General features: G+C 27.2%; 2 protein-coding genes across 8 annotated transcripts in view; both read right to left on the bottom strand.

Annotated features, from left to right (window-relative positions):
* Nucleotides 1-518, bottom strand: part of mus81 (mus81 structure-specific endonuclease subunit) — a 37,277-nt gene extending 36,759 nt beyond the window's left edge. For 3 of the 4 annotated variants that reach the window (XM_016048965.5, XM_071183289.2, XM_043047148.2), the window contains exon 1: nucleotides 306-518. In XM_016048965.5, coding sequence (XP_015904451.3) covers nucleotides 306-434 — 129 coding nt within the window. In that variant the 5' untranslated portion in view covers nucleotides 435-518. The remainder of the gene's footprint in view (nucleotides 1-305) is intronic. The other variant, XM_016048963.3, reaches the window with a different exon arrangement.
* A 13,848-nt stretch (nucleotides 519-14,366) lies between these two features.
* Eip63E (cyclin dependent kinase Eip63E) overlaps nucleotides 14,367-21,401 on the bottom strand; it is a 111,897-nt gene continuing 104,862 nt past the window's right edge. For all 4 annotated transcript variants that reach the window (XM_016048957.4, XM_043047146.3, XM_043047147.3 and 1 more), the window contains exons 16-18: nucleotides 20,688-20,778; nucleotides 19,482-19,574; nucleotides 14,367-16,588 (exon numbers count right to left, since the gene is read on the bottom strand). In XM_016048957.4, the coding sequence (XP_015904443.2) occupies nucleotides 19,492-19,574; nucleotides 20,688-20,778 (174 nt within the window). In that variant the 3' untranslated portion in view covers nucleotides 14,367-16,588; nucleotides 19,482-19,491. The remainder of the gene's footprint in view (nucleotides 16,589-19,481; nucleotides 19,575-20,687; nucleotides 20,779-21,401) is intronic.

The following is a 21,401-nucleotide window of genomic DNA, read 5'->3' as shown; positions in this document are numbered from 1 at the left end:
ATTTATATAAGAGTTTGTTAATATAATATTGGATTATAAAAGTTTGTTAATATAATATTGGATTATAAAAGTTTGTTAATTGAACACCAATGTTTTCCGTATTGAATATATTCTAGACAATGTTTAAAGAAAATTATAATTTCCACTCGCTGTGATACTCTACTCCTTGCAAGCAGTAAAGGTAAGTGACAATATTTTGGACTCTGCATACCTGTTTAAATATCAAGCATTTTAAATATAACACATAATTAAATTAAAGCAAATATACAAATTAAACGAAGGCAATTATTTTTAATAAATATAACCTTTGCATATGTATATTGCAATTTCAACCCTTTCTCCGATGCTTCTTGTTTCCATTCCGTGAGCCATTTCACAAAAAGGGGATTTGGACAAGCATACTTCTTTTTAGCGCGTTTAGGATGTTTATCCATATTGTAATAATTTTTAATTGTAATTGAATGAGCAAATTTTCAAACTTTTGCAACCCGCTTTGTTTATTTTCAAATTTCATTATGCAGTTACAGTTAAAAGTTTTTCAGTCGATCTTTATCTGCAGATGGCGCTTAGCAGTAAATATTGGTAATTGAAATGGGCTACAGATGGCGCACAGCAGAACACACTACCTATGGCAACATTTTCCCTGCTTTCACCATAAACGTGTTGTTAGTCTTAGAAGAAGGAAGTACTTTAGTTTCTCTTTTGATTTTCACCTAAACTGAAAAATTTAAAGCTAGGAAACTGTATGGAAGTGAAAACTTTATAAACATAGTTCTGGAAGCAAACGTCATAGAAATTTTAGAAAATATTTTTGACAATTAAATACGAAAGATATTATGGAATAGAAAAATATCGTAGTAAATTCCCATACAACGGAGAACAGAAGGTGATGTGAGTACTCTTTAGTAAGAATCCTCTCCTAACTATCAGCCTTACTATTCAACTCTTCTTCCCAACCATCGGCAATTAAAAATGATTTAAGCTCTTTATAGAGCCGTTTTCACGAAATGTGGTTCCCCACCTCTAATCGCCGTTCAAGAAATATGAGAACTTGTGGCAATCCGCATGCAATGAGAACGACTCAAAACCTCGACAACGACTGTATCTTTTGCAGTTACAAAGAATTTTTTTTTCAAATTCCATAATGACAATTTTGTTATTAATTATAAATTGTTCCAAAACTTTTGTTTAAATTTATTGAATGTTTTTAAAGTTATAGCGAAAAAAAAAAAAGTTTTTCGCATTTTTGCTTATAAAAATCTCTGTATCTCTATAGATATTTAAACAAGGCTTATGAAATTTTGTGCAGTAATTGCATTAATTCCTCCAATTACTGAAGTAATTGAGGCCTAACCTAAACATCTCTAAATCCTAAGTATTTCTTGAAAAATTAAAAAAATGTCAAAAATCGAATTTTTTTTCCCCAATTATTGTTGGAGAGTGTACCTTCATGTAAACAACAGACAATATGATAAAATATATAATCGTTAATTAAATTTCGAAAACTTTACTTCTAATATTCTTTTCTTTAATTCTAAAACTTCCTCAAATATTCTGTTAAACCTATTGTTTCTGTCTTGTTGTCTCCATTTTTTATGAAATATGCCAGAAATTACCTGAAAATGACGAGTAAAAAAAACTTTTTCACTGAATGATTGAAAAAAATATAAACATTTGTTATAACGTTTGAGATTTTCTAAAATTGAACTTATTATTGAATAAATTTTAGTGAACTTAAAAATAACTTAAAAATTTTATTGTCCTAAGTAAATTCCAACTTTATTATGTTTATTGAAAATTAATAAAATCAGAAATATTTAAGACCCTTTTCATGCAACAGCGTTTCTATTTTAGCTTGAAGATGTGAAATGAAAGTTATGATGCATCCACGGCGATGAGTGAAGTTCATCCCCGGGAAAGCGTAAACAATTATTACTTACCTCCTAAGATGCATAAGTTACAATAGTCATTTTTTGTGACCAAAAACTATATCGTCAATTTCAGAAAATTTATAGTTGAAAAAAAATTACCCAAACTATAAAAAGTAAAAAGAAAAAACGGAACAATGTTTTTTTAATTAGCAGAGCATTAAAATTATTCTGGGCATCAAATAAATAGGTGCTGTTCCTTAATATAGGTGATTAATCCGCCCTGATTAAAAGACTTGATTTTTCAGGATTAATCTTTTCTGGATTAGAAATTGTTTTTTAGTTTTGTTTTAACTTTTGTTAAGACAATTTTTATTTTCTAAACTAAAGTTAAAACATAAATTCATTGGTCAATATTAAAATGAAATAAATAAATAAATAAACATTTTTCACCTATGTGAGAGAACTAATTTAAATGTTTACATCCAGCACAAGTTTAAACGAAATCTTTTCAAATTTAGAATGATAGTTTTGTCATTAATTAAATGTTGAAAATTTTGTTTAATTTCAAAAATTTTTTTAAAGTTGTAGCCAAAAATGGAAGGAAAAAAAATTGTTGTTCTTTTCTTTTTATTAAAATATTTATATCACCATAAATATTTTAACTTCGCTTATTAAATTTTGTAAAATAACTGTATAATAAAGTAATTGATGGAAGTTCAAAGTTTATTGTCATATTTTCTGTCATGGGGTCTTCAAAAACACTTTATTTTTGTATCCGTAATTTATGGCCGGTCACTCAAAATTTTGAAGGCGTTAAACTTTATTGCCAAATATGGAAATGTGCAATAATTATTAAAGCATTTTTTGAAAAATTGAAAAGAAAAAGTCAAAAACTGAAAGTGTCTTTTTTAGGTAGTGTATCTTCTTGTGGCCACCAGTCAATAGGATGAAATATAATCATTTAAATTTAGAAAACTTTACTTCGTATATATTTTTTTTTAAATTTCAAAGGTTTCATCTATTATTATATCAAACTTATTTTCCTTTTGATTCCATATTTTTTTAAAGAAAATGCCTGAATTTATCTGAAAACATCTCTCACCCCCTATTATTTATCTAACTTCAGTAGAGGTTCGGAAGTTTAGTGTTTATTTAGATTTAGCATATTTACTATTTTTTCATTACATCTTATTGTTTAAGCTTGAAATTGGTTTAAGATACTCACGAAATTTTTCCCATTTCAGTTTTAATGTTAAATCCTCTAAGATTGTTTGTTTATTTGTTAATAAAGTTTCACTAAAAAAGAAAAAAACAATTTCTTTTTAAATCTCTTTCATGTTAAAATAACAAGTAAAATATGTTTCCTGCTTTTACTACTTCGCTGTGGAAGCTATTTTACCGCTTTTACTGCAGTCAAATAGCCTACACAGAAACTTTACCAATGTTAATGATTTTCAACTAAGATATTCTAATAATGAATAAAAACAATCCTTATAAAATGTTCCCACTTTTTCAAGCAGAATTGACTCGATTAACAAAACAAAAACCTGACAAAAAAATCGATTTCCCTGAATTATTTGATGTAAGTATTGAAATACATTTTTCATAATTTTTGTGATTTTCCATATTTAGACTTATTAATGAAGTTCAATGAATCTACTATTAATAAGTAATTAGAGTATAATAATATCTATGGGTGAATTGTCCTAAGGTGATAATAAAGGAATTTTTAATAATTTAATAAATTAAATTAATACAAGCAAACATGACGTTTTTGAAAACAGTGTTTATTAAGGCAGAAATGTTTCTAAACCTTTTTATATACTAGCGAATTTGTTTTAGCACGAAGACGCGAAATGAAAGTCATGATGTATCCCCTGGGATGTGTAAAATGCATCCTCTGGGACGCGTAAAAAATGATGATGCATCCCCTGGGACGCAAAAAAAATAAGGATGTATCCCCAGCGATGCGATTATCGAATTAGATCTATCAACGATCTATTTAAATTAAACTATCAACTTATTAATATCAATCAATTAAAATATTAAAACTATATATTTTTAAAGGTCTCGGAAAAATAATAAATATAATTGTGTAAACTTGTAATCCTTTAATGCTTTTGGTAAATATAGTACTAGATTAAAAAATTTTATTTATCAATTAAAAAGAAAAAAAATTAAGCTAACTAGAAAATTCGAAATTATTAGAAAAAAGTTTATGAAAAAAGGTTGAATAAGTTAAATCTCTAAAAAAAAAAAAAGAAGTTTGATAGATTATTCCTCTGAAAAAAAAAAGTGTTTACTTAAATCAAAGAGTATTTTTCTTGATCTGTTTAGGTGAAATTATATTCGTCGTTTTTATGGCAGTCAACATAAGAATATCACTGAACTCTTCTACATAAAGTGGATACTATAGAATTCTTAAGTGGATAATTGTAAAATACTAAGTTGAATTTCAAATCTAATTGGTTTTGTAATATTGTATTGACAAAATTGGTTTTAATTACAACACGTTAAAATTGAGTGCAATTTGAAGTTGTAAAAGAGTTGTATGGAAATCAGAAGAAAATAATTTCCATGGATTTATAAATTATGAGTTATTGCTATTAAAATTGCTAATTAATTTATTAATTAATTATTGCTAATTAATTTATATGAAGAGTCTATTAGAACTTCGCACATGTGATACACTTATCGTTATTTGGGAAATATGGGGCAGCCACAATCTCTCTGGAATATATGATCCAAACAGTCTATTAACTTATGTTAGGTCAAAGGGTGGAAATTTAATGTCAATCCATCAGAATTCATTGCAATTTATATTGTTCATATAGATCACTTCGCCAGTAATGTGCAGTCATTTATGGACCATCTTGCAATGCCTTTTCTAACTTTTCTAAATTTTTTGTCATTACCGTTTTTGCCATACTTTGTTCTTATTTTTATATAAACTTTCATTTGATTTGGTGTACTACTTCTTTAATCCTCCTCAGAAATGTGTTTGTTCCTAAACATAGATGTGTATCAATGTTCTACACATAAAGCTAAAAAAATAAACGTGTTTTAAAATTAACAGTGTTGGCTCCATCATTTCATATTTGTAATTCTAGTTCTGAGGTACCCTGCATATGCAACTAATGGAACTAAAAATTCTAAATCGGCTCGTCTTCTTCGATTTTTAGTGTTATTTTAATTTGTTTTTTCAAAAAAAAAAATGAATAGAAAAGAACTTTAATTAATCGAAGAAATAGTTAGAGGAGTTAAATTGAAAAAAAAAATGATTTCAACACCCCAAACATTTAAAAAAACTTTTTCTTTTGGAATACCCATTGAGCAATGAAAAAAAATATAAGATTTAGTTTTCAAGTTAAATTGTCTTACTGAAATAAATATATTAAAGTGAATCCGGGAATGACGTTACTTAACTGGTTGCATTATTAGGAATGTCTGTGAGAATCTGTATAAAAATGCTTATTTATTATTGCGAAATCCAAAAAAAAACCTTATTTTGCAATTCTTTATCAGACTTATAAATAATGCAACGTTTTTATGCCTAACTATTCTTATTTCTTTTTCTTCTGTTCTATTTTTTTAAATTCAGGGAGATTATTTACATGTCTCATTTCATTAACAATAATTCATGACTTCTTCGTAATGATAACACATCTCTGAGAGGTATGATTTGTTTTAAACAAAGTTTATTTTATAAATTGTTTTAAAACTTTCAATTTCTTTTTTTTTTGTTAAGGATTTTAAAATATTGATACAAAATTATAAAGTGTAGCTTAAAAAATTACTCTAATTTAAAATAGGACACTTTATGAAATTTCAATCATACTTCCTGCATTTTTAATTTTATATTCTTATTTTTCATTTGCTAAGCCAGTTTTTATAATTTATATGTATTGTGAGATTTATAATTGCCTATTCAATCCTTTACAATAAAGAGTATATGCAATTGAATGATTTAAATGCTTCATAGTCTTCATTTTTTCAATAAGAAACTTTTTTTACTGATCATCAAGTTTTTACTAAATTAATAAGAATATTATTTTACTGAAGATGGCGAATATCTAAAATCATTGTGTTCCTTTTTCATTGTTTATAATCCGTTTAAAAAAAATGTAGCACAAATATTACTATCTTATTTCTTGGAGCCGTGGTGGCTCAGAGGATAGAGAACTTGCCTTCCAGTGATATGATCCAAGTTCGAATCCCAGTGAAGGCTGGGCAATACGAATTCTGCACCCGGCTCGCACCAGCGTAAAATATCCTCATTGGTAGACGGATCATGGGTTAGAGTCCCCTTGAAGTTAGACTAACTTTGGGAGATTCTTATGGCTTTTAATCTGCATGTAACGCAAATGCGGGTTAGTTCCACCAAAACGAATCCGAATACGAATTCCTCCATGAAATCGAATTTCTCCTAATACTTAATCCAGAAGTTTCCTTGTCTTCTGGATTGGTTCACAATTACAGTGGTACAGAGTTGAACAATGGTAGTCATACACGTAAATTTGGGTCTGCTGTACAAGATCCGTTATAAAATATAAAATAATTATATCTTATTTTATGACATAAAGTCAACAAAAAAATTCAGCATTAGCGTTTTGGAAAAAATCGCGCATACTAGTTATGAGGTTTGAAATAAGCTTTTATTGTTAAATTGCTAATCATAATTAAATAATTTTATTCAAATAATATTTCTTAGGTAGCTTTTTTTAAAATTTTATTAATTTTTCTTACTTTTTGACGTCATGATGAGTGTAATTCTAGCAACTTTCTAATCTTTGTTATTTAACATAACATTACATACACCATGGATAACCAAACCTCAAGCGTGCTACAATGGGGCACATATAGTTTAAACAGTGACACGCGATGACTTGTAAAAGTACTAAAATGAAAATAATAATGGCTTTAGGATTGTCAAAATACGTAAAAAAGTTATGCCATATGCTCCAAACATTTAAAATTAAATTAAATTTTAGAAATTTGTAAATGCTATGCAATGAAATTTCTAACCGCAATGTATTTGTAAATGCAACGAGCAATGTTCAGATATTTTAACAGATTTTTCACCAACATTTGTTTGTGAACAAATGTTTTGTAGTACGAACAGAACAGAATCAAAATATCGTTCGAAATTAAGTGAAATACCTATGATTTTATTAGAATCTCCCAGAACTAATTCTAATAAAAATCTTGGTATTAGAAAATTACCGGTTCAAAAGCACATACCTTTTAATAATTATATAGCATTAAATGCATTAAATTATTCCTATTTAGTTTATACGTAAACTAATTGACTGAGTTTTGAAAACTTTATAAGTTTATATTAACTGTTTATATTTCAAAAACACATATTGTTTAATAATTATATAGCATTAAATGTTTCAAATTATTCCTATTTTGTTTATACGTAAAGTAATTGACTGAGTTTTGAAAACTGTTCATGAACGAGTAAAAACAAAGTTTATAATTTTGTTTTACTTAAGTGTCAATATTTAAATTTCACTGTTATTGAGACTTTCATGAAAAAAATGTTTTTTTTTGCATAAAAATTTCGTAATCAGTACCAATAAAATTTTTTACTATTTTTAGTATGTTAGAAATATTGAAAGAAGTAATAATTTTAATTTTTTAGACTTTGGCACTCTTTCGAAAAACGTTTGCCACCCGCATTGTTAATTAATAGATTTATTTTTTAACAGAAGTAGAGACTTTATTTTCATACAATATGTCAAACAATATAAAAATTTTTTTTTAGATCTTTCCTTCGTAACACAAAGGGCAACAAAACGTAGTAACCTATGAATCATATAACATATAAATTATTGATGGAGAAATTATTAATGAAACTTAGTTTCACATTTTCTCATTATTATAACTTTCTTCAGAGGATCGACATACTCTTAAATTATCGGAATTAGTAAAATTCGGAAGTAGACACTTCATTATTAAAATCCGATTGAGATAAATTATTTTTTAATTAATGAAAACTGAACATGTTAAAGACTGTCTCAGTTAGTTCTTACTCTGTTTAGGATATTCAAATGTAGTTTTTTACGAAAAAAAAGTTATTATGTCGGCAATAGTTTAAGTTAAGTTTGATTGAACTATTCATTAAATATCAGTGCATTAAGGTTGAGATATAGATGAAGTAAATAGATTTCATAATTAGTAATTTTTTTAAATTGATTTATTGGTTTTTTATCTTTTAAAAATGGATTATTGGTTTTTTATCTTTTAAAAATGGATAAAACACTCCATATGGTACTCTTGAGGAATCGAAACCATGTCTTGAATTTCTTGAGATTTCGTTTCATACGAAGATGATATTCATATGGGATAGATTGCAAACAATTATTTTCCAGTAAATTTTTGTGCATTAATATGTGAATAAATGAATGCTAAAATTAATAGAAAAAAACGAAAACTCGAACTGAAGTTAGATCTTAAACAATTAAAATTTGTCTAAAGATGTTTGAACTCTGCAATCGTTGAATTTCCTACATTTATTGATAAATTCAATTAACTTTAAATTGCGCTAATGAAATTGTATTGCCTTTCGTTTGTATTCTAACTCGTACTATTGCGTACTCGTACGCAAAAATAAATAAATAATTAAAACAGTCTACACTGAATAACTTTTGATCTAAAGATTGGATCTTCACGCTCTAAGGATTCAATCTGAATCGGGAGAATGACCTCAAGTAATTTCCATTTCCTCCATTTTTCCCCCAAAGGATTTGGGTTTCTGACCCCCAAGTAGTTACAATCTGGGAAATTTGATCCCCATCGTTTGGTCAGGAGAGCGATTCAAAGTTTGGACCTCTTAATGTCAATTTTACTTTTTGCATATATCGCCATATCTTGAGAACTTTTTAAATGAATTCAAAAATCCTTGCACATAATTATAAAATTCGTTTAACCAAATATTATCTCATACAAAAAATAAATTTTCGAAAGTATTTAATAATTTTTATTACTATGTTAAATAATATTCAAAAGAACTTTGAATTGTGAGGTATAAAATTTTTTACATCATTTTAAAATGCGTAAATGGGCAAAATACAAATTTGTGCGAAATTGACCAAAAGTTTCTGAGAAATCGAATTCTAAGATAGTCGTATGCTTAAAATTTAATTTCTCAGGAACTAGATAACCGATTTCGCTTAAATTTTGATTTTATCGTACAAAATTAAGTAATTTAAAATGATGTAAAAAATTTTACACTTTCCAATTCAAAATTTTTTTCGACTATTGTTAAATAAAATAATAAGTATTTACTAAAATTTATTGTTCGTATGGAATTATTTTTGGTTAAGCGAATTTTATTTTTGTGTGCAAACATTTTTCATTTCACTTAAAAAGTTCTCGAGATATGGCGTAATACGCAAGAAATAAAACTAACATTAAGGGGTCAAAACTTTCCATCATTCATTCGACCAAACTATGGGGACATTAATTCTCAGATTGCTAGTACCCCCTATATTTTTGACTTCAGAAACCCGAATCCGTTGAAAAAAAAGGTATGTATGTTCAGAGAAAGTAAGTTTTTGTGTCTGATTTCGTAACATAAAATATCGTCTGCACTAATTAATTAGCATATTTGAGGTCACCCCCTGGTACCATTAAGATGTGAAGATTCGATCATTAGATCAAAAGTCATTCTGGATGATTTTTTTATTTTGGAATGCTGTCTTTGGGACTACTAGTTAATGCAGATGACTTTTATTTTATTTTGTAACTAGTGGTTGAACAGTCAAAACAATTCTGAGTTTACGACTATCAATGTTCAACTCCATAGCTTTGTAATTTTGAATCCAGCCTAGGAGACAAAGAAACTCCTGATTCAAAGATTGGGATGAACTAACCTTCGCGGTGGCTTTTTGATGGAACTTATCCACATTTGTGTTACATAGAGAAAAAGTGCGAAAGCCTACCACGGTTAACCCGATGGCAAGGAGTTTTACATTCCGAATCACATTTTATAAGGAGCATTTTGAATCACGGTTTACATTCTTCGTTTTGATTGATCGACACTTGATAAAATCCTAAGACAAAGTGCGAAATATTTATCATTTTATAGTTTATATTCGATTTTTAGGTATCTTCTGACAAGAATAAAGAAGTATTTGTAAGTTGCTATTTGTAAGTTCAATAGACAAAACATACTATTGCACACATTTACCGATAATTATATAATTGCCAGCTGTCTCAAATCCCGAATTGATCACATTCTCCATAAAATTAAGATTAACTTGTTTCGTAACTGAAGTAGTTGTGTCTTATTTTGTTTTATAACTAGCTTTGAACAGCTGACCCAATTCAGAGTTTACGACTATCAATGTTCAGATCAGTAGCATTGTAGTTTTGAACCCAATCCTGAGGACAATAGAATTCATGGATCAAGTATTAGCTACTAAACTAGTGACTTTTGGAGGAACTTACCCGTATTTGCGTTACATTATGAGGAAAACCATGAAAATCTCCCGCTGTTGGCCAGACGGCAAGGGGTTCTAATTCATGATCACCACTCAGGATATTTTATGTCAGCACTGTGGTCTGTGCGATCAGGGGCAGAATTTGCATTGACTAGCTCCCACTGGGATTCAAACCTGGCTCACCTTTTTGGGAGATGAGCGATCTATTCCCTGAACTATCGAGGCTCAAAGCAGTTGTATGGAAATAGACATAAAACTCATCGCAACAGCTAGTTGATATTTAAGAGGTCACGGAGATTAACACTCCTAGATGTTGACGGGATAATGCAATGTGGTCAGCACGCCCTTAATTCATAGAAAAGCTGGTACTTATAGATCTGAAGGGTTGAATTCAAACCGCCACCAGAAATTGAACCCTGGTCCCTCACAATGACGACGCATTGTGTTTTACTTCTTTGCCTCTGCAGTTTTTATTTTGTTATACCTCTCATGTATTCTTGAGTATTGCCCAGAGGGTTGGGCAGTTATTATTCCAACTCTTCGGGCACTCTCTTTAGAACTTGAGAACTCGCAGCATTGTGAAGATAGGTGCTTCTATACAGCACATTGGAATGAAAAAATAATCTCTTGCATCGATGAGTATAGCCATTATGAGTTGTATTCAAATAAACATTTACAACTCTTTTGGATATCTCAGAGATGCAGTCGAGGAAACACTACTTTGAAGAAGCATGTAACTTCTGTTTGAAAGAGACTCCGGAAATGATAAGTTTGGTAAGTTCAGAATTTTTTAATCATTCAAAGAGACATTCACAGCTCTTTTGGACATCTCAGTGATGCAGTAGAGAAACTACTCTACTTCGAACAAGAATAAAACTTCAGTTTGAAATAGATTCCGGCTAAGGCAAGGATAGTAAGTTTAAAATTTTTTCAGCAAAGAAGTAGACATTTATAATTCTTTTGGATACATTACAGATGCAAAAAATGAAATTCAACTTAAAAGAAGAATGTAATTTCAGTTTGAAATAGACTCCGGATGAGACAATGTTGGTAAGTTCAGAATTTTTTGCGCATTCAAATAAATATTCAGAATATTTTTAGATGTAAGAGAGAAAAACTCGACTTCTACCAAGAATGCAACTTCAATTTGGAATAGGAAAGATTGGTAAGTTAAGATTTTTTCATCGAATTAATAAAGAATTAATTTCCCCGCATTTCAGAAATTCCTCATTTTTAATGTTCTGTTAGATTTAGTACAATGTTTTGAAATTTGGAGCCTTTTGAGCCATAATATCATTAAAAGTTGCTGCAAAACTGGTATGGTGCTAAGTTGAACCACATTATCGTACTTATAAAACTGGATTACACGATACTATTCTTCAAATTCCACCAGAACCTTAATCTATTAACTCCTCAAGATTGCGCAAATTTGCACAGCATTAAGGTTCAAAGATACCGGTATTATGGTTCAAAGTTAAAATGATCTTTCTGAGAGTAAAATGTTAGTTTTTAATAAGTATTTTCTACTTCATGAAAAATATTGACTGTTTCAAACTTTTCCAAAAGCGTAAAAAAGAAAACAATAAACTTTTAAGTTTGAAAATAGTTAATTTGTAACATAAGAAAACAGAACTAAATTTAGAATTCTTCAATGTTACAAAAAGCTTTTTTAAGGAACATTTTTACAAATTTAAAACAAAAAAAATTCAGAAAATTTAGATATGTGGACATTTTTAGGAACAGTGTCCATTTTTGTGAACAAAAAGTAAGAAAAAATATTGGAGTATGAATATTAAATGTTAGAAATATTTAGTAGAATTAGGATTTATAGGCATTGAGTAAAAATAGGTTTGTAAAGTGGATGTAATGATGAAAAGTTTTTAAAATTCCTATTGTTAACTAGAATTAATGATTAATTTCAATATTGATATAATAGAAACCATCTGCACTACAAATAGAGCAAATCCGCTGCTATGTTTCCCCATCTCCCTTTCTAGTTCTTCTTTCTTTCTATTCTATTATGAACTGTTTCTTCGCTTGCGCCTGAGTAGGTCATAATAGGGAAGCACCCTTAGACGCATACATCAACGTTTCCGGTCATGGATTTCTATGCAATTTTAATTCTGACGATGTGCCCTAAACTTCCTTACAAGTTTGTCGCAAAAAAGAAACTAAAAATGTCATTAAAAAAAATCTGAAGCTTTAGGAGCAAAACTAATTTCATGTTTAAATAAATACCCACATATGAATCAAGCAAGATCAAGAACTTGTATGAATACAAAAAAACATTTGCTCTTCTGTGTTATCTGTTCAGAACATTTTAAGAACTGAATAAGTGAAGAAAAACAGTATGTACTGAATAAATACTATACATCAGTGTACAAAGTTTTATTCTATGCCAGTGCCTTTACAAATGTATGAAAAGCTTCATTTCTGAAAAACGCATCGCTCATTGGTGCTTTCATGAAGACTGATCACATGAAAAAGTTTCTTTTGCTTTGATGAAAAGTTTCATTTCATTTTGAATATAAACATCTTCAATGCAATTTCTTAAGAATTCGATGAAGTATATAGTATACTATGTTTATAACGTTTGAAATCTATTACGTCATTGAATGATTTAAAAAAAAATTAAACAAATGATTAAGTTTTTAAATACATAGCAGGAAATTTATAAAATGATAAAAATTCATTTTATCACTAAAAGATTTAAAAGAAATCAAATAAGTTACTATTAAAAAAAAACATCAGAGTTTTTAAGCATACAGAATAAGAAAGCTATATAATGATAGAAATCAATTTTATCACTGAAATAAAAGGGTATTTTTAAAAATATAAGTTTAAATTTTATTTAACAATTCATAAGTCGGTACCTAAATGGGAATTATTATTATTATTTTAAAATTATTTATGCTTTAAAGTAATTACAAGTAGAATATTATTTCTTTTGGCACCAGTTTCAAGCGTGTTTTCTAGTGTAACCAAAACCTATATATTTAAAAAGTTTGCCATATTCTATTAATTTATATAGAATATTATAAATTGAAAATTAACAATGTTTTCAAGTAATAATGATAATTATTATTATTATAATTGTTTTTTGTTACCAGTTAATGATTTTTCCAGTTAAGGGAATGGTTGTATATTTAAAAGTTTGCGTTCTCAATTCAAATCACGTATTCAATTTTATCATTATTTTGAAGCTAACATTATTTAAAAAAATATTTGCTGATTAAAAATTAATATTTTATACACATAAATACAAATTTTAGCATTTTAGATACTTCAGTATTTGGCATCAAAAAGGGATTTTTATTATTATTATTATTTTAAACTATTGTTATTACTAAAAAAGGGCTAATGCGAAACTTGAGTTTTTAAAAATACACGTTTAGGTCTTCAGTGGGTGTCCAAAGAAAATTATTATTTTTATTGTTTGTTACTTAGACAAATACTTTTAAAAACTGAGTAGAAATTTCTAAAATCGTTAGAAATTTATCTTTTATTTTTTAAAAAGAATCCTCACAAAAATATTATATTTTTAAGTAAATAATTAAAATACATTCTAATTATTGGAAATGAATTGTGAAATAAAATTAACTTTTCGCGAATAGAAAACCATGTTAATAAGCTTTATCTTTATAGTCACCAATTCCTTTATCGGTTATCTCCAAATCCTGAAAATGATTTGTATTCATAAAAATGATTTAGTTATACATTGCAGTTTATTTTAAATTTTTCATAATTTTTTGGGGAAAATTTTTATCCTTACATTTTTTGCTGCTAAATTTCAAGTTTTTGTAAGCATTATTTAACAATTCTGAAATTTACGTCATTTAAATGATTATGATAATTCTGCATTATGATAACAACTGTTTTTAATGCCTAATCATAATTTTTAGTGCCATTGCTGCAATTAACTACTCTAATTATGATTTTTTAGGACTTTTCAAAGCAATAAATTCTGGCGAGGTTTATAAAATGTATTCCGTTTATACTTATAATACCCATGTATTCAACTAAAATTATAAATACCTTCAAAAAATTATGGATAACAAGATTTATTAAAAAATTTCCGCCAATAATAATAATAATATTCAGGCATTCAGTTAAAAATTTCAAACACATTGAAGTAACTAAGAATAATAAGATTTATAAAACTAATTTCGTTAATATTGCACTGTAAAAAATTCCAAATCAAATTACGGTACAAAGTATCGGTACTTTGGGTGCATCATCCGTAAAATCTGTTTTACAGTAAAATCCCCTTTTAACGTAATATGGTATAGCGTAATTTTTACAGAAATATTTATTTAATTAAAGTGATTCAGGGATATTATAAGTTAATTATTGGTTCATATAATGGTATATCAGATTTTTCGTTCCATAGCATGTTCCGGTAAAACTGGAATGTACTGTAAAAAGTAACCGCATTCTGAGTGCCGGTACTTTTTGCACTTATTTTCAGTGTACTTACAAATTTTCTTTAACATTTATTGCTAAATAATGTTTCATTATGAGCTTTTTCTTTCACTATGAACGTTTTATTTAAGTTTCCTTGAGAAAAATAAAATAAAAAGCTTCTACTTAATTTACGGACTGTTTTTGTAATTTATTTAGTTTTTTGAAACTGTAAAATTTAAAGCAAATATATTTAACAGATTAAATAAAAATAGCATTAATAATAATTAATTAATTCGTGATGCAATCCCGCCAAGCATTTACTATTTTATTATTAAGCAAATTATTGGAAATGTTATTTCAGTTGGTACCCATAAAAGATTCTATTTTTGAACTATTTGAAGACAACTTTTATCATTTATTTAAAAAAAAAATTTAAGACTGTAAGAAAATAAAATTGAAAGTATTTAACAAAATAAGCATTATTTCGTGGAATATTAATTTAAGGAAACAATTGAAACAAAAATTGTTTATAAAAGTAGTAGGATATAAATTCTAGTTAATTATAAATAAATATAAATGTTCCCAAACTACACAGCATAGATCAATGCATAGAAAAAAATTAGATGAATGTTAAAATAAATAAACATAAATTTCATTCATTTGAAGAAACTTTTTTTGGTAGCGGCTACATGCTGGATGCTTTATAAAACCATTACTAAAATGAAAGAGCAAATCATTCATACAATATCATCACATAGAAACGTGGCGCCACAAACGTTGTTAATAGCAGCTAGAAAGAGTTGCAAATTATACATAATCTACAAGGAACTACGAAAAAAAATTATACGTCATTTTTATTTCCACATATGTTGCACATTTACGAACAATGCTGCATCAGGAGTTTCTCAAAGTTTTGGACAGCCTCCTAAAAACATCATAACATCGTTATAGTATGGGGTGACACATCTTCTCAAACATGCTAGATGAATATCGAACACATACTGCTGCATGGAATAATGCACCAAGTCAAACATACCACTTGTTTATCGAACACATCTTGCTGCATGGCATGCACCATGTGTAACATGCTAGATGTATCTCAAACGCATCCCATTTCCGCAACGGACCGACTGAAAGTTCGAGCATCACCTGTAGTAGTATTGGCCGAAAATGTGCAACCCATGTGGAAGTATAATAAGAATAAATTAGTGTAGAATTTTGTACATTGTTTTGTAAATTACGTATAATTTGCGACCTTCTCTAGTGGGTCGGATAACGTTTTTGACCTCGTGTTCCCAATTTTTTTTGAAGCACCCAAAACATTTAGACACTTATATTTTAATGGAGAAAAAACAAAAATATCACTGAAAAAATTAATTTAAATACATATGTATCGAAAAAAAAACAATATAAACAAAAAATACATGTGTTTGGAATGTTTCATATTTCTTCACAGAAAACACAACATTCTTTAAGCAGTTCAATTGATGACATTCTATACTTTTATTTTGTTTATATTGCACATTTGCCACTCTTTAGAAACAATCATTTCTGTCGTTATCAGCTCAAAATTATTCTCTTAAAATGTTTTAGAACAAATGACACATAATTCTTGTGGGAGATATAAGCAGAAATTGTTTTTTTGTTGTCAGTCTCAGTGATTACTGTTTGTATATATTAATGGCCTGAGTTCCCGCCTCAGGACGATGCAGAAGTTTGCGGAATGTGAAAAAGCAAAAATATTTCTTTGATATGACCATGGCTTGCTTTTTTAGCACTTTTTTCGGAAGAGTTGATTTTGCAGTATTTCTCTTCAGTTGTCTTTTCGGAGGTCTTAGTCCACGAAGAACACACCACCATTTTCTATAAAAAAATGAAAAAAATATATAAATAAAAGAAAGAAATATATAAAATTAAATTATTTTACATCATCATATTCTAAAATTCGTATAACTGTAATTTAGAAAAGCATTAAAAAAATGCAGAGAAATATATTTATTTACTCTTTAGAACATTGAAATATTTGATTTTCTGAAATAACCTTTTTTGAAACCTCTCATTTATGTTTTTAAAAATACGTTTAAAATAATTTCAAGTACTATGTCATAGAATTTATTGCGCTGTTCTTCTTTTATTACCAAATTTCAACAAAATTTTGTGAAAATAGTTATTATATTTTATTCCATATATCAAAAATCGGCTCATAATCTATTAACAAATGGGTTAATTCTATATACACTCCTTGTGTTTCTTAGGTTTTTACTAAGTCCCTAAATGCCAAAATGTTTTATCGTAAAAAGTTATACTTCGAATTTAAAATACTTGTTGAATTTAAAATATTATATAAATATTTCTTTGGTTCAAAATATAATATCACTTAAAGCTTAAGTAAATTTAAAATCACCAAAAATTTATGAAGAGTTTTTACTCTAATGCTAAAGTATATAAGAAGGAGGCGTTTTTATTCAAAATTTAGCAAAATGGCAACACCCTCGTTTATAGCACCCTGCTAATGTAAAATGTTAAAATAATTGTTAGATAAGTTACTTTATTGTCTTCTTTTATTATTTTTTAATTGGAAGTTCTTCGCAATTGTTTGGTTACTCATTGTATATTAGTTCTAAAAATGCTTGGATGTTAATTCTTAAAGAATATCGTGTGTTTACTCTAATCCAACCAGAGCGGTTTTGAAATTTAAATCAATATTGTTTAATTCAAGGTTTTCATTTTTCTTGAACTTACTGCCCCATTTCTTCCATAAATACTAAGTTACTTAATTGTTCAATATCTATTTCTCTTCTTCTCTCGTTTTTCCTAATAATCAAATGAACTCTATCGTTATCTGCCTTGAGCGGTCTTTTGACAGCTGGAAAGAAAAAAAGCGGTCTTTTGCCGGCTGGATATATGAAATTCTATAAAACTTTCTACACTGAAATCTCAAACTTACTACAGATTTTAAGCTTTCCAAGAAAATGTCATAAGATTGTTTTTATTTATGTAATTTTATGTCTATTTAACGTTTATTTAACGTTAGTTTATGTCATGTGCTTATATAAAGTTTGCTTTATGCTGGGTACTTTTTGTGTCGACTTTTGGTAACCCAAGAGGCAAAATAACGTTCAATGTGGTTCTTTACGCTGAGTTACAAATACCGTATTTATAATAATATAATAGGCTACAAACTTCAAGTAGAAAATAAATAAAAATGCAAGTATTAATTTCTTCATTTTATTATTGGTGGATTATTCAGACACAAATTCAAAAATTCAGCTCTAAAATGACGATGAAAAGGAAATTGTTGGAAGAAATAAATAAAATTGAACTCTGCTCTGAAATTGATGAAAACGAAAATTCTACAGTAAGAATGTTATATATGATCTATTAGACTGAAGTAATGAGGAAGTTATGAACACGCGTAGTGGACGAAATCGAAGGAGAGTGTTCCCAAGTTCCGAAGACAAATGTAAAGAGAACAATCAGAATATTGAAAGTTTTTTTTTCATTATACTAAATATTTTGAGTTTTATTTCCCTTGCTGAATTCTATATTATTTATGATAGAACGGAAAAGAATGTAGCGTCTTTTTTGAAATCGATCATTTGACCACCATCGGTTGAAATAGGTATGGATAAAATGTCGGTAGGTTTAGTGTTAATCAAGATAAAAGCCATTTTGTTAAGTAAATTACGATTTCTTTTGATTTCTCCCAATTTTTTTCTGTTTTTAGATTTATTTTAATGTATAACAAAATATATTTATGGATGACATTAAACCATTAATTCTTTTAAACTAATGAATAGTTTGAGAAAAGCATTATTAATGCAGATTTTGTTTTCTCAGTTTATAGCAGAATTTATCATATGACAGAATGAACTAAACAGGAGTAAATAAAAATATGCCAGTAACACTTTATATGTAGAATAGAACTAAAAATTAAAATAAAAGATTCGGAATTTTCCGAAAGTTTAACGTTGCTACATAAATGATCAATATGTAAACATTTTAAACAATGACATAAATTCCCACTATTCTTTAATTTTTCTAGGAAAGCAAGAAAAAAAAACTTTGAGACTAAGCTTCTACAGAGAGAAGTATTTCATTAGTTCATTCCATTATTCTATAAAATCACCGTTCTTGAAATAATCTTACAAAGTAAACAAAAATATATCAAAAGGCACTACTTAATAAACCGTAGAGTGTAAACTATTTAAATCTACAGTATCAACAAACCGTTGTCTTTTACCGTTTCTAGAAGACGTAAAGGATTGTTTTGCTTGGAGAAACTTTAAAATTGCATACTTTTCATTTAGTAATAAGGCGTTGCTAATGCAAATCACAATTTTTTTCTTTTCTAAGCAGATAACTTGTTATTATTTTCCCCGCAAAACTTTCCTTTCTGTAGTTAATTTTGCTCTTTTACGAAAATTTCTTCCGTGAAACTAACTAACTTTTGTTCTTCTAAAACTATTTCTTTCTCAGTTAACTAGTTTATTTTCTGAAAAATTGTTTAAAAACTGATTATTTCAGTATAAATCTTTGGTAGAGAATGAACAGCTACTAAATCTGAATTGTTTTCCGTTATACCGTTTTGTACTATAAATCCCGTTTGGGAAATTAGCCAATGAACATGTAGTTAAAATGAATCAATATATTACATTTTCTGAATTATACTCAAACATATTAAATTAAACAATATATTAAATTCCCTTGAGTATTTCTTAACCGTTTTATAATTTTAAACATTTAAAACACTTACTTGATGAGTGTCATTGTTTGATTTTGATTACTGTCTGAATATTGTTGGGTTCTGGACACAGTTTGCATCCGGATACTGTGTAAATAGATATTTCTGAAACAATCAAAAATAAAATTTATTACTTTCATTATTTCGAAAGCTAATTATAAGTTCTAATTGTTAAACTTTGCTATTGCTTAAAAGAAAGTATCCTTAAAAAATTAGTTAAAACCGTACAGTTGTTTTAGTGCCATAAATAAATACTTTCGAAACTGAGACAGTATTTTTTTCTGTCTCACCATTAAGGTTGACGGTTGCTTATAGTATCAAATAAATAAGAAAGGTTTGTGTGTAACGTGTCAATGAACGAATCAGTTTGAAAATAAATAAATGAATTAAAAACTAATAATTTTTGATGCAGCAGTTGGCAATAAAGAATTTTTAGACTCTTTTTCGATCTTTAATGCATTGGATTTTTTTTAAAACTGAGCAAAAATTACCGTCTAAATTCCTAAGTGTTTGTTTGTAATGAGAAATTTATATGTTAATTCGCATCATCATATTCAAGTCTTCTTGCTTTGATATAAATGGTAAAATTGCTTCTTCAATATTATGCAATATCATTTGATATTATGTCTTCAACTATATATATATATATATATATATATATATATATATATATATATATATATATATATATATATATATATATATATATATATATATATATATATATATATATATATAAATATATATATATATATATATATATATATATATATATATATATATATATATATATATATATATATATATATATATATATATATAAATATATATATATACATAAATATATATATTTATATAAATATATTATATTTACATAAATATATATATATATATATATATATATATATATATATACATAAATATATATATATACATAAATATATATATTTATATAAATATATTATATTTACATAAATATATATATATATATATATATATATATATATATATATATATATATATATATATATATATATATATATATATATATATATATACATAAATTAAATATTTATATTAATTAAATATCTATATATATATATAATTATATATATATTAAATATATATAATTAATATTATATATAGATATATAATATATAATTAGGTAGCAGAATTATGTCATGATTTATTAAAAAATTAGTTTATAAATATGCTTACGTTCTGGCAGGTCGAAGAGTTTGGGCGGGAGTTCTTTGAAGTAAATGTGACGCAATGCTTCACTGGCTGATATCCTCATTCGAGGTTGTAACTGTAATAAAATTTATTTCACATGAGACGAAACTAAAAAATTGTAAAGAAACATGTATATGTGTTACCGGCAATCTTCGACATTCCATAGGTATTTAATAGAATTTTTAGGTAATATATGAATGTTTTCAGTTCCTTATAAAATACCTACACGGAGAAAATTTTTTTGTTAAAATTATACTTTATGATTATGATATTTCTATGAAACAAACACCATAATTCTGGTTATAAAAACCAAAATATACGGTATTTCAAAAATTCGTTTGGTAATTTCATGGGTATAACGGTTTACCGGACATTTAGTAAAAAATACGCTTACTGAAAAATAAATTTGACTAAATAAACGGTCTTTATTTCATGCCAAAATTACCAAATTTCACCACATTCACCTAACTTTATGTTATTTATAATTTTATGTTTATGTTCATATTTTATTGTTAATTTTACCAAAGGTTTTTGATAAAAATTACTCATTGTTTTGGCTTTCCCATAGCCAAATGAACATGCATTTCATAAAATGTTTTTTATAAAGTGATAATAGTACCAAAACGGTTAGTTTTCAAAATACCGTAGCGCAATAGTGCACTGTAAAAAATTCCGGATCAAATAATTGTAAAAAATACC

This window comes from Parasteatoda tepidariorum, chromosome 3 (assembly GCF_982258835.1).
Source record: "Parasteatoda tepidariorum strain Cologne lab strain chromosome 3, Ptep-v5.0, whole genome shotgun sequence".
NCBI lineage: Eukaryota > Metazoa > Arthropoda > Arachnida > Araneae > Theridiidae > Parasteatoda > Parasteatoda tepidariorum.
The sequence above is the reverse complement of the archived record's forward strand: the minus strand, read 5'-3'. Positions and strand labels throughout refer to the sequence as shown.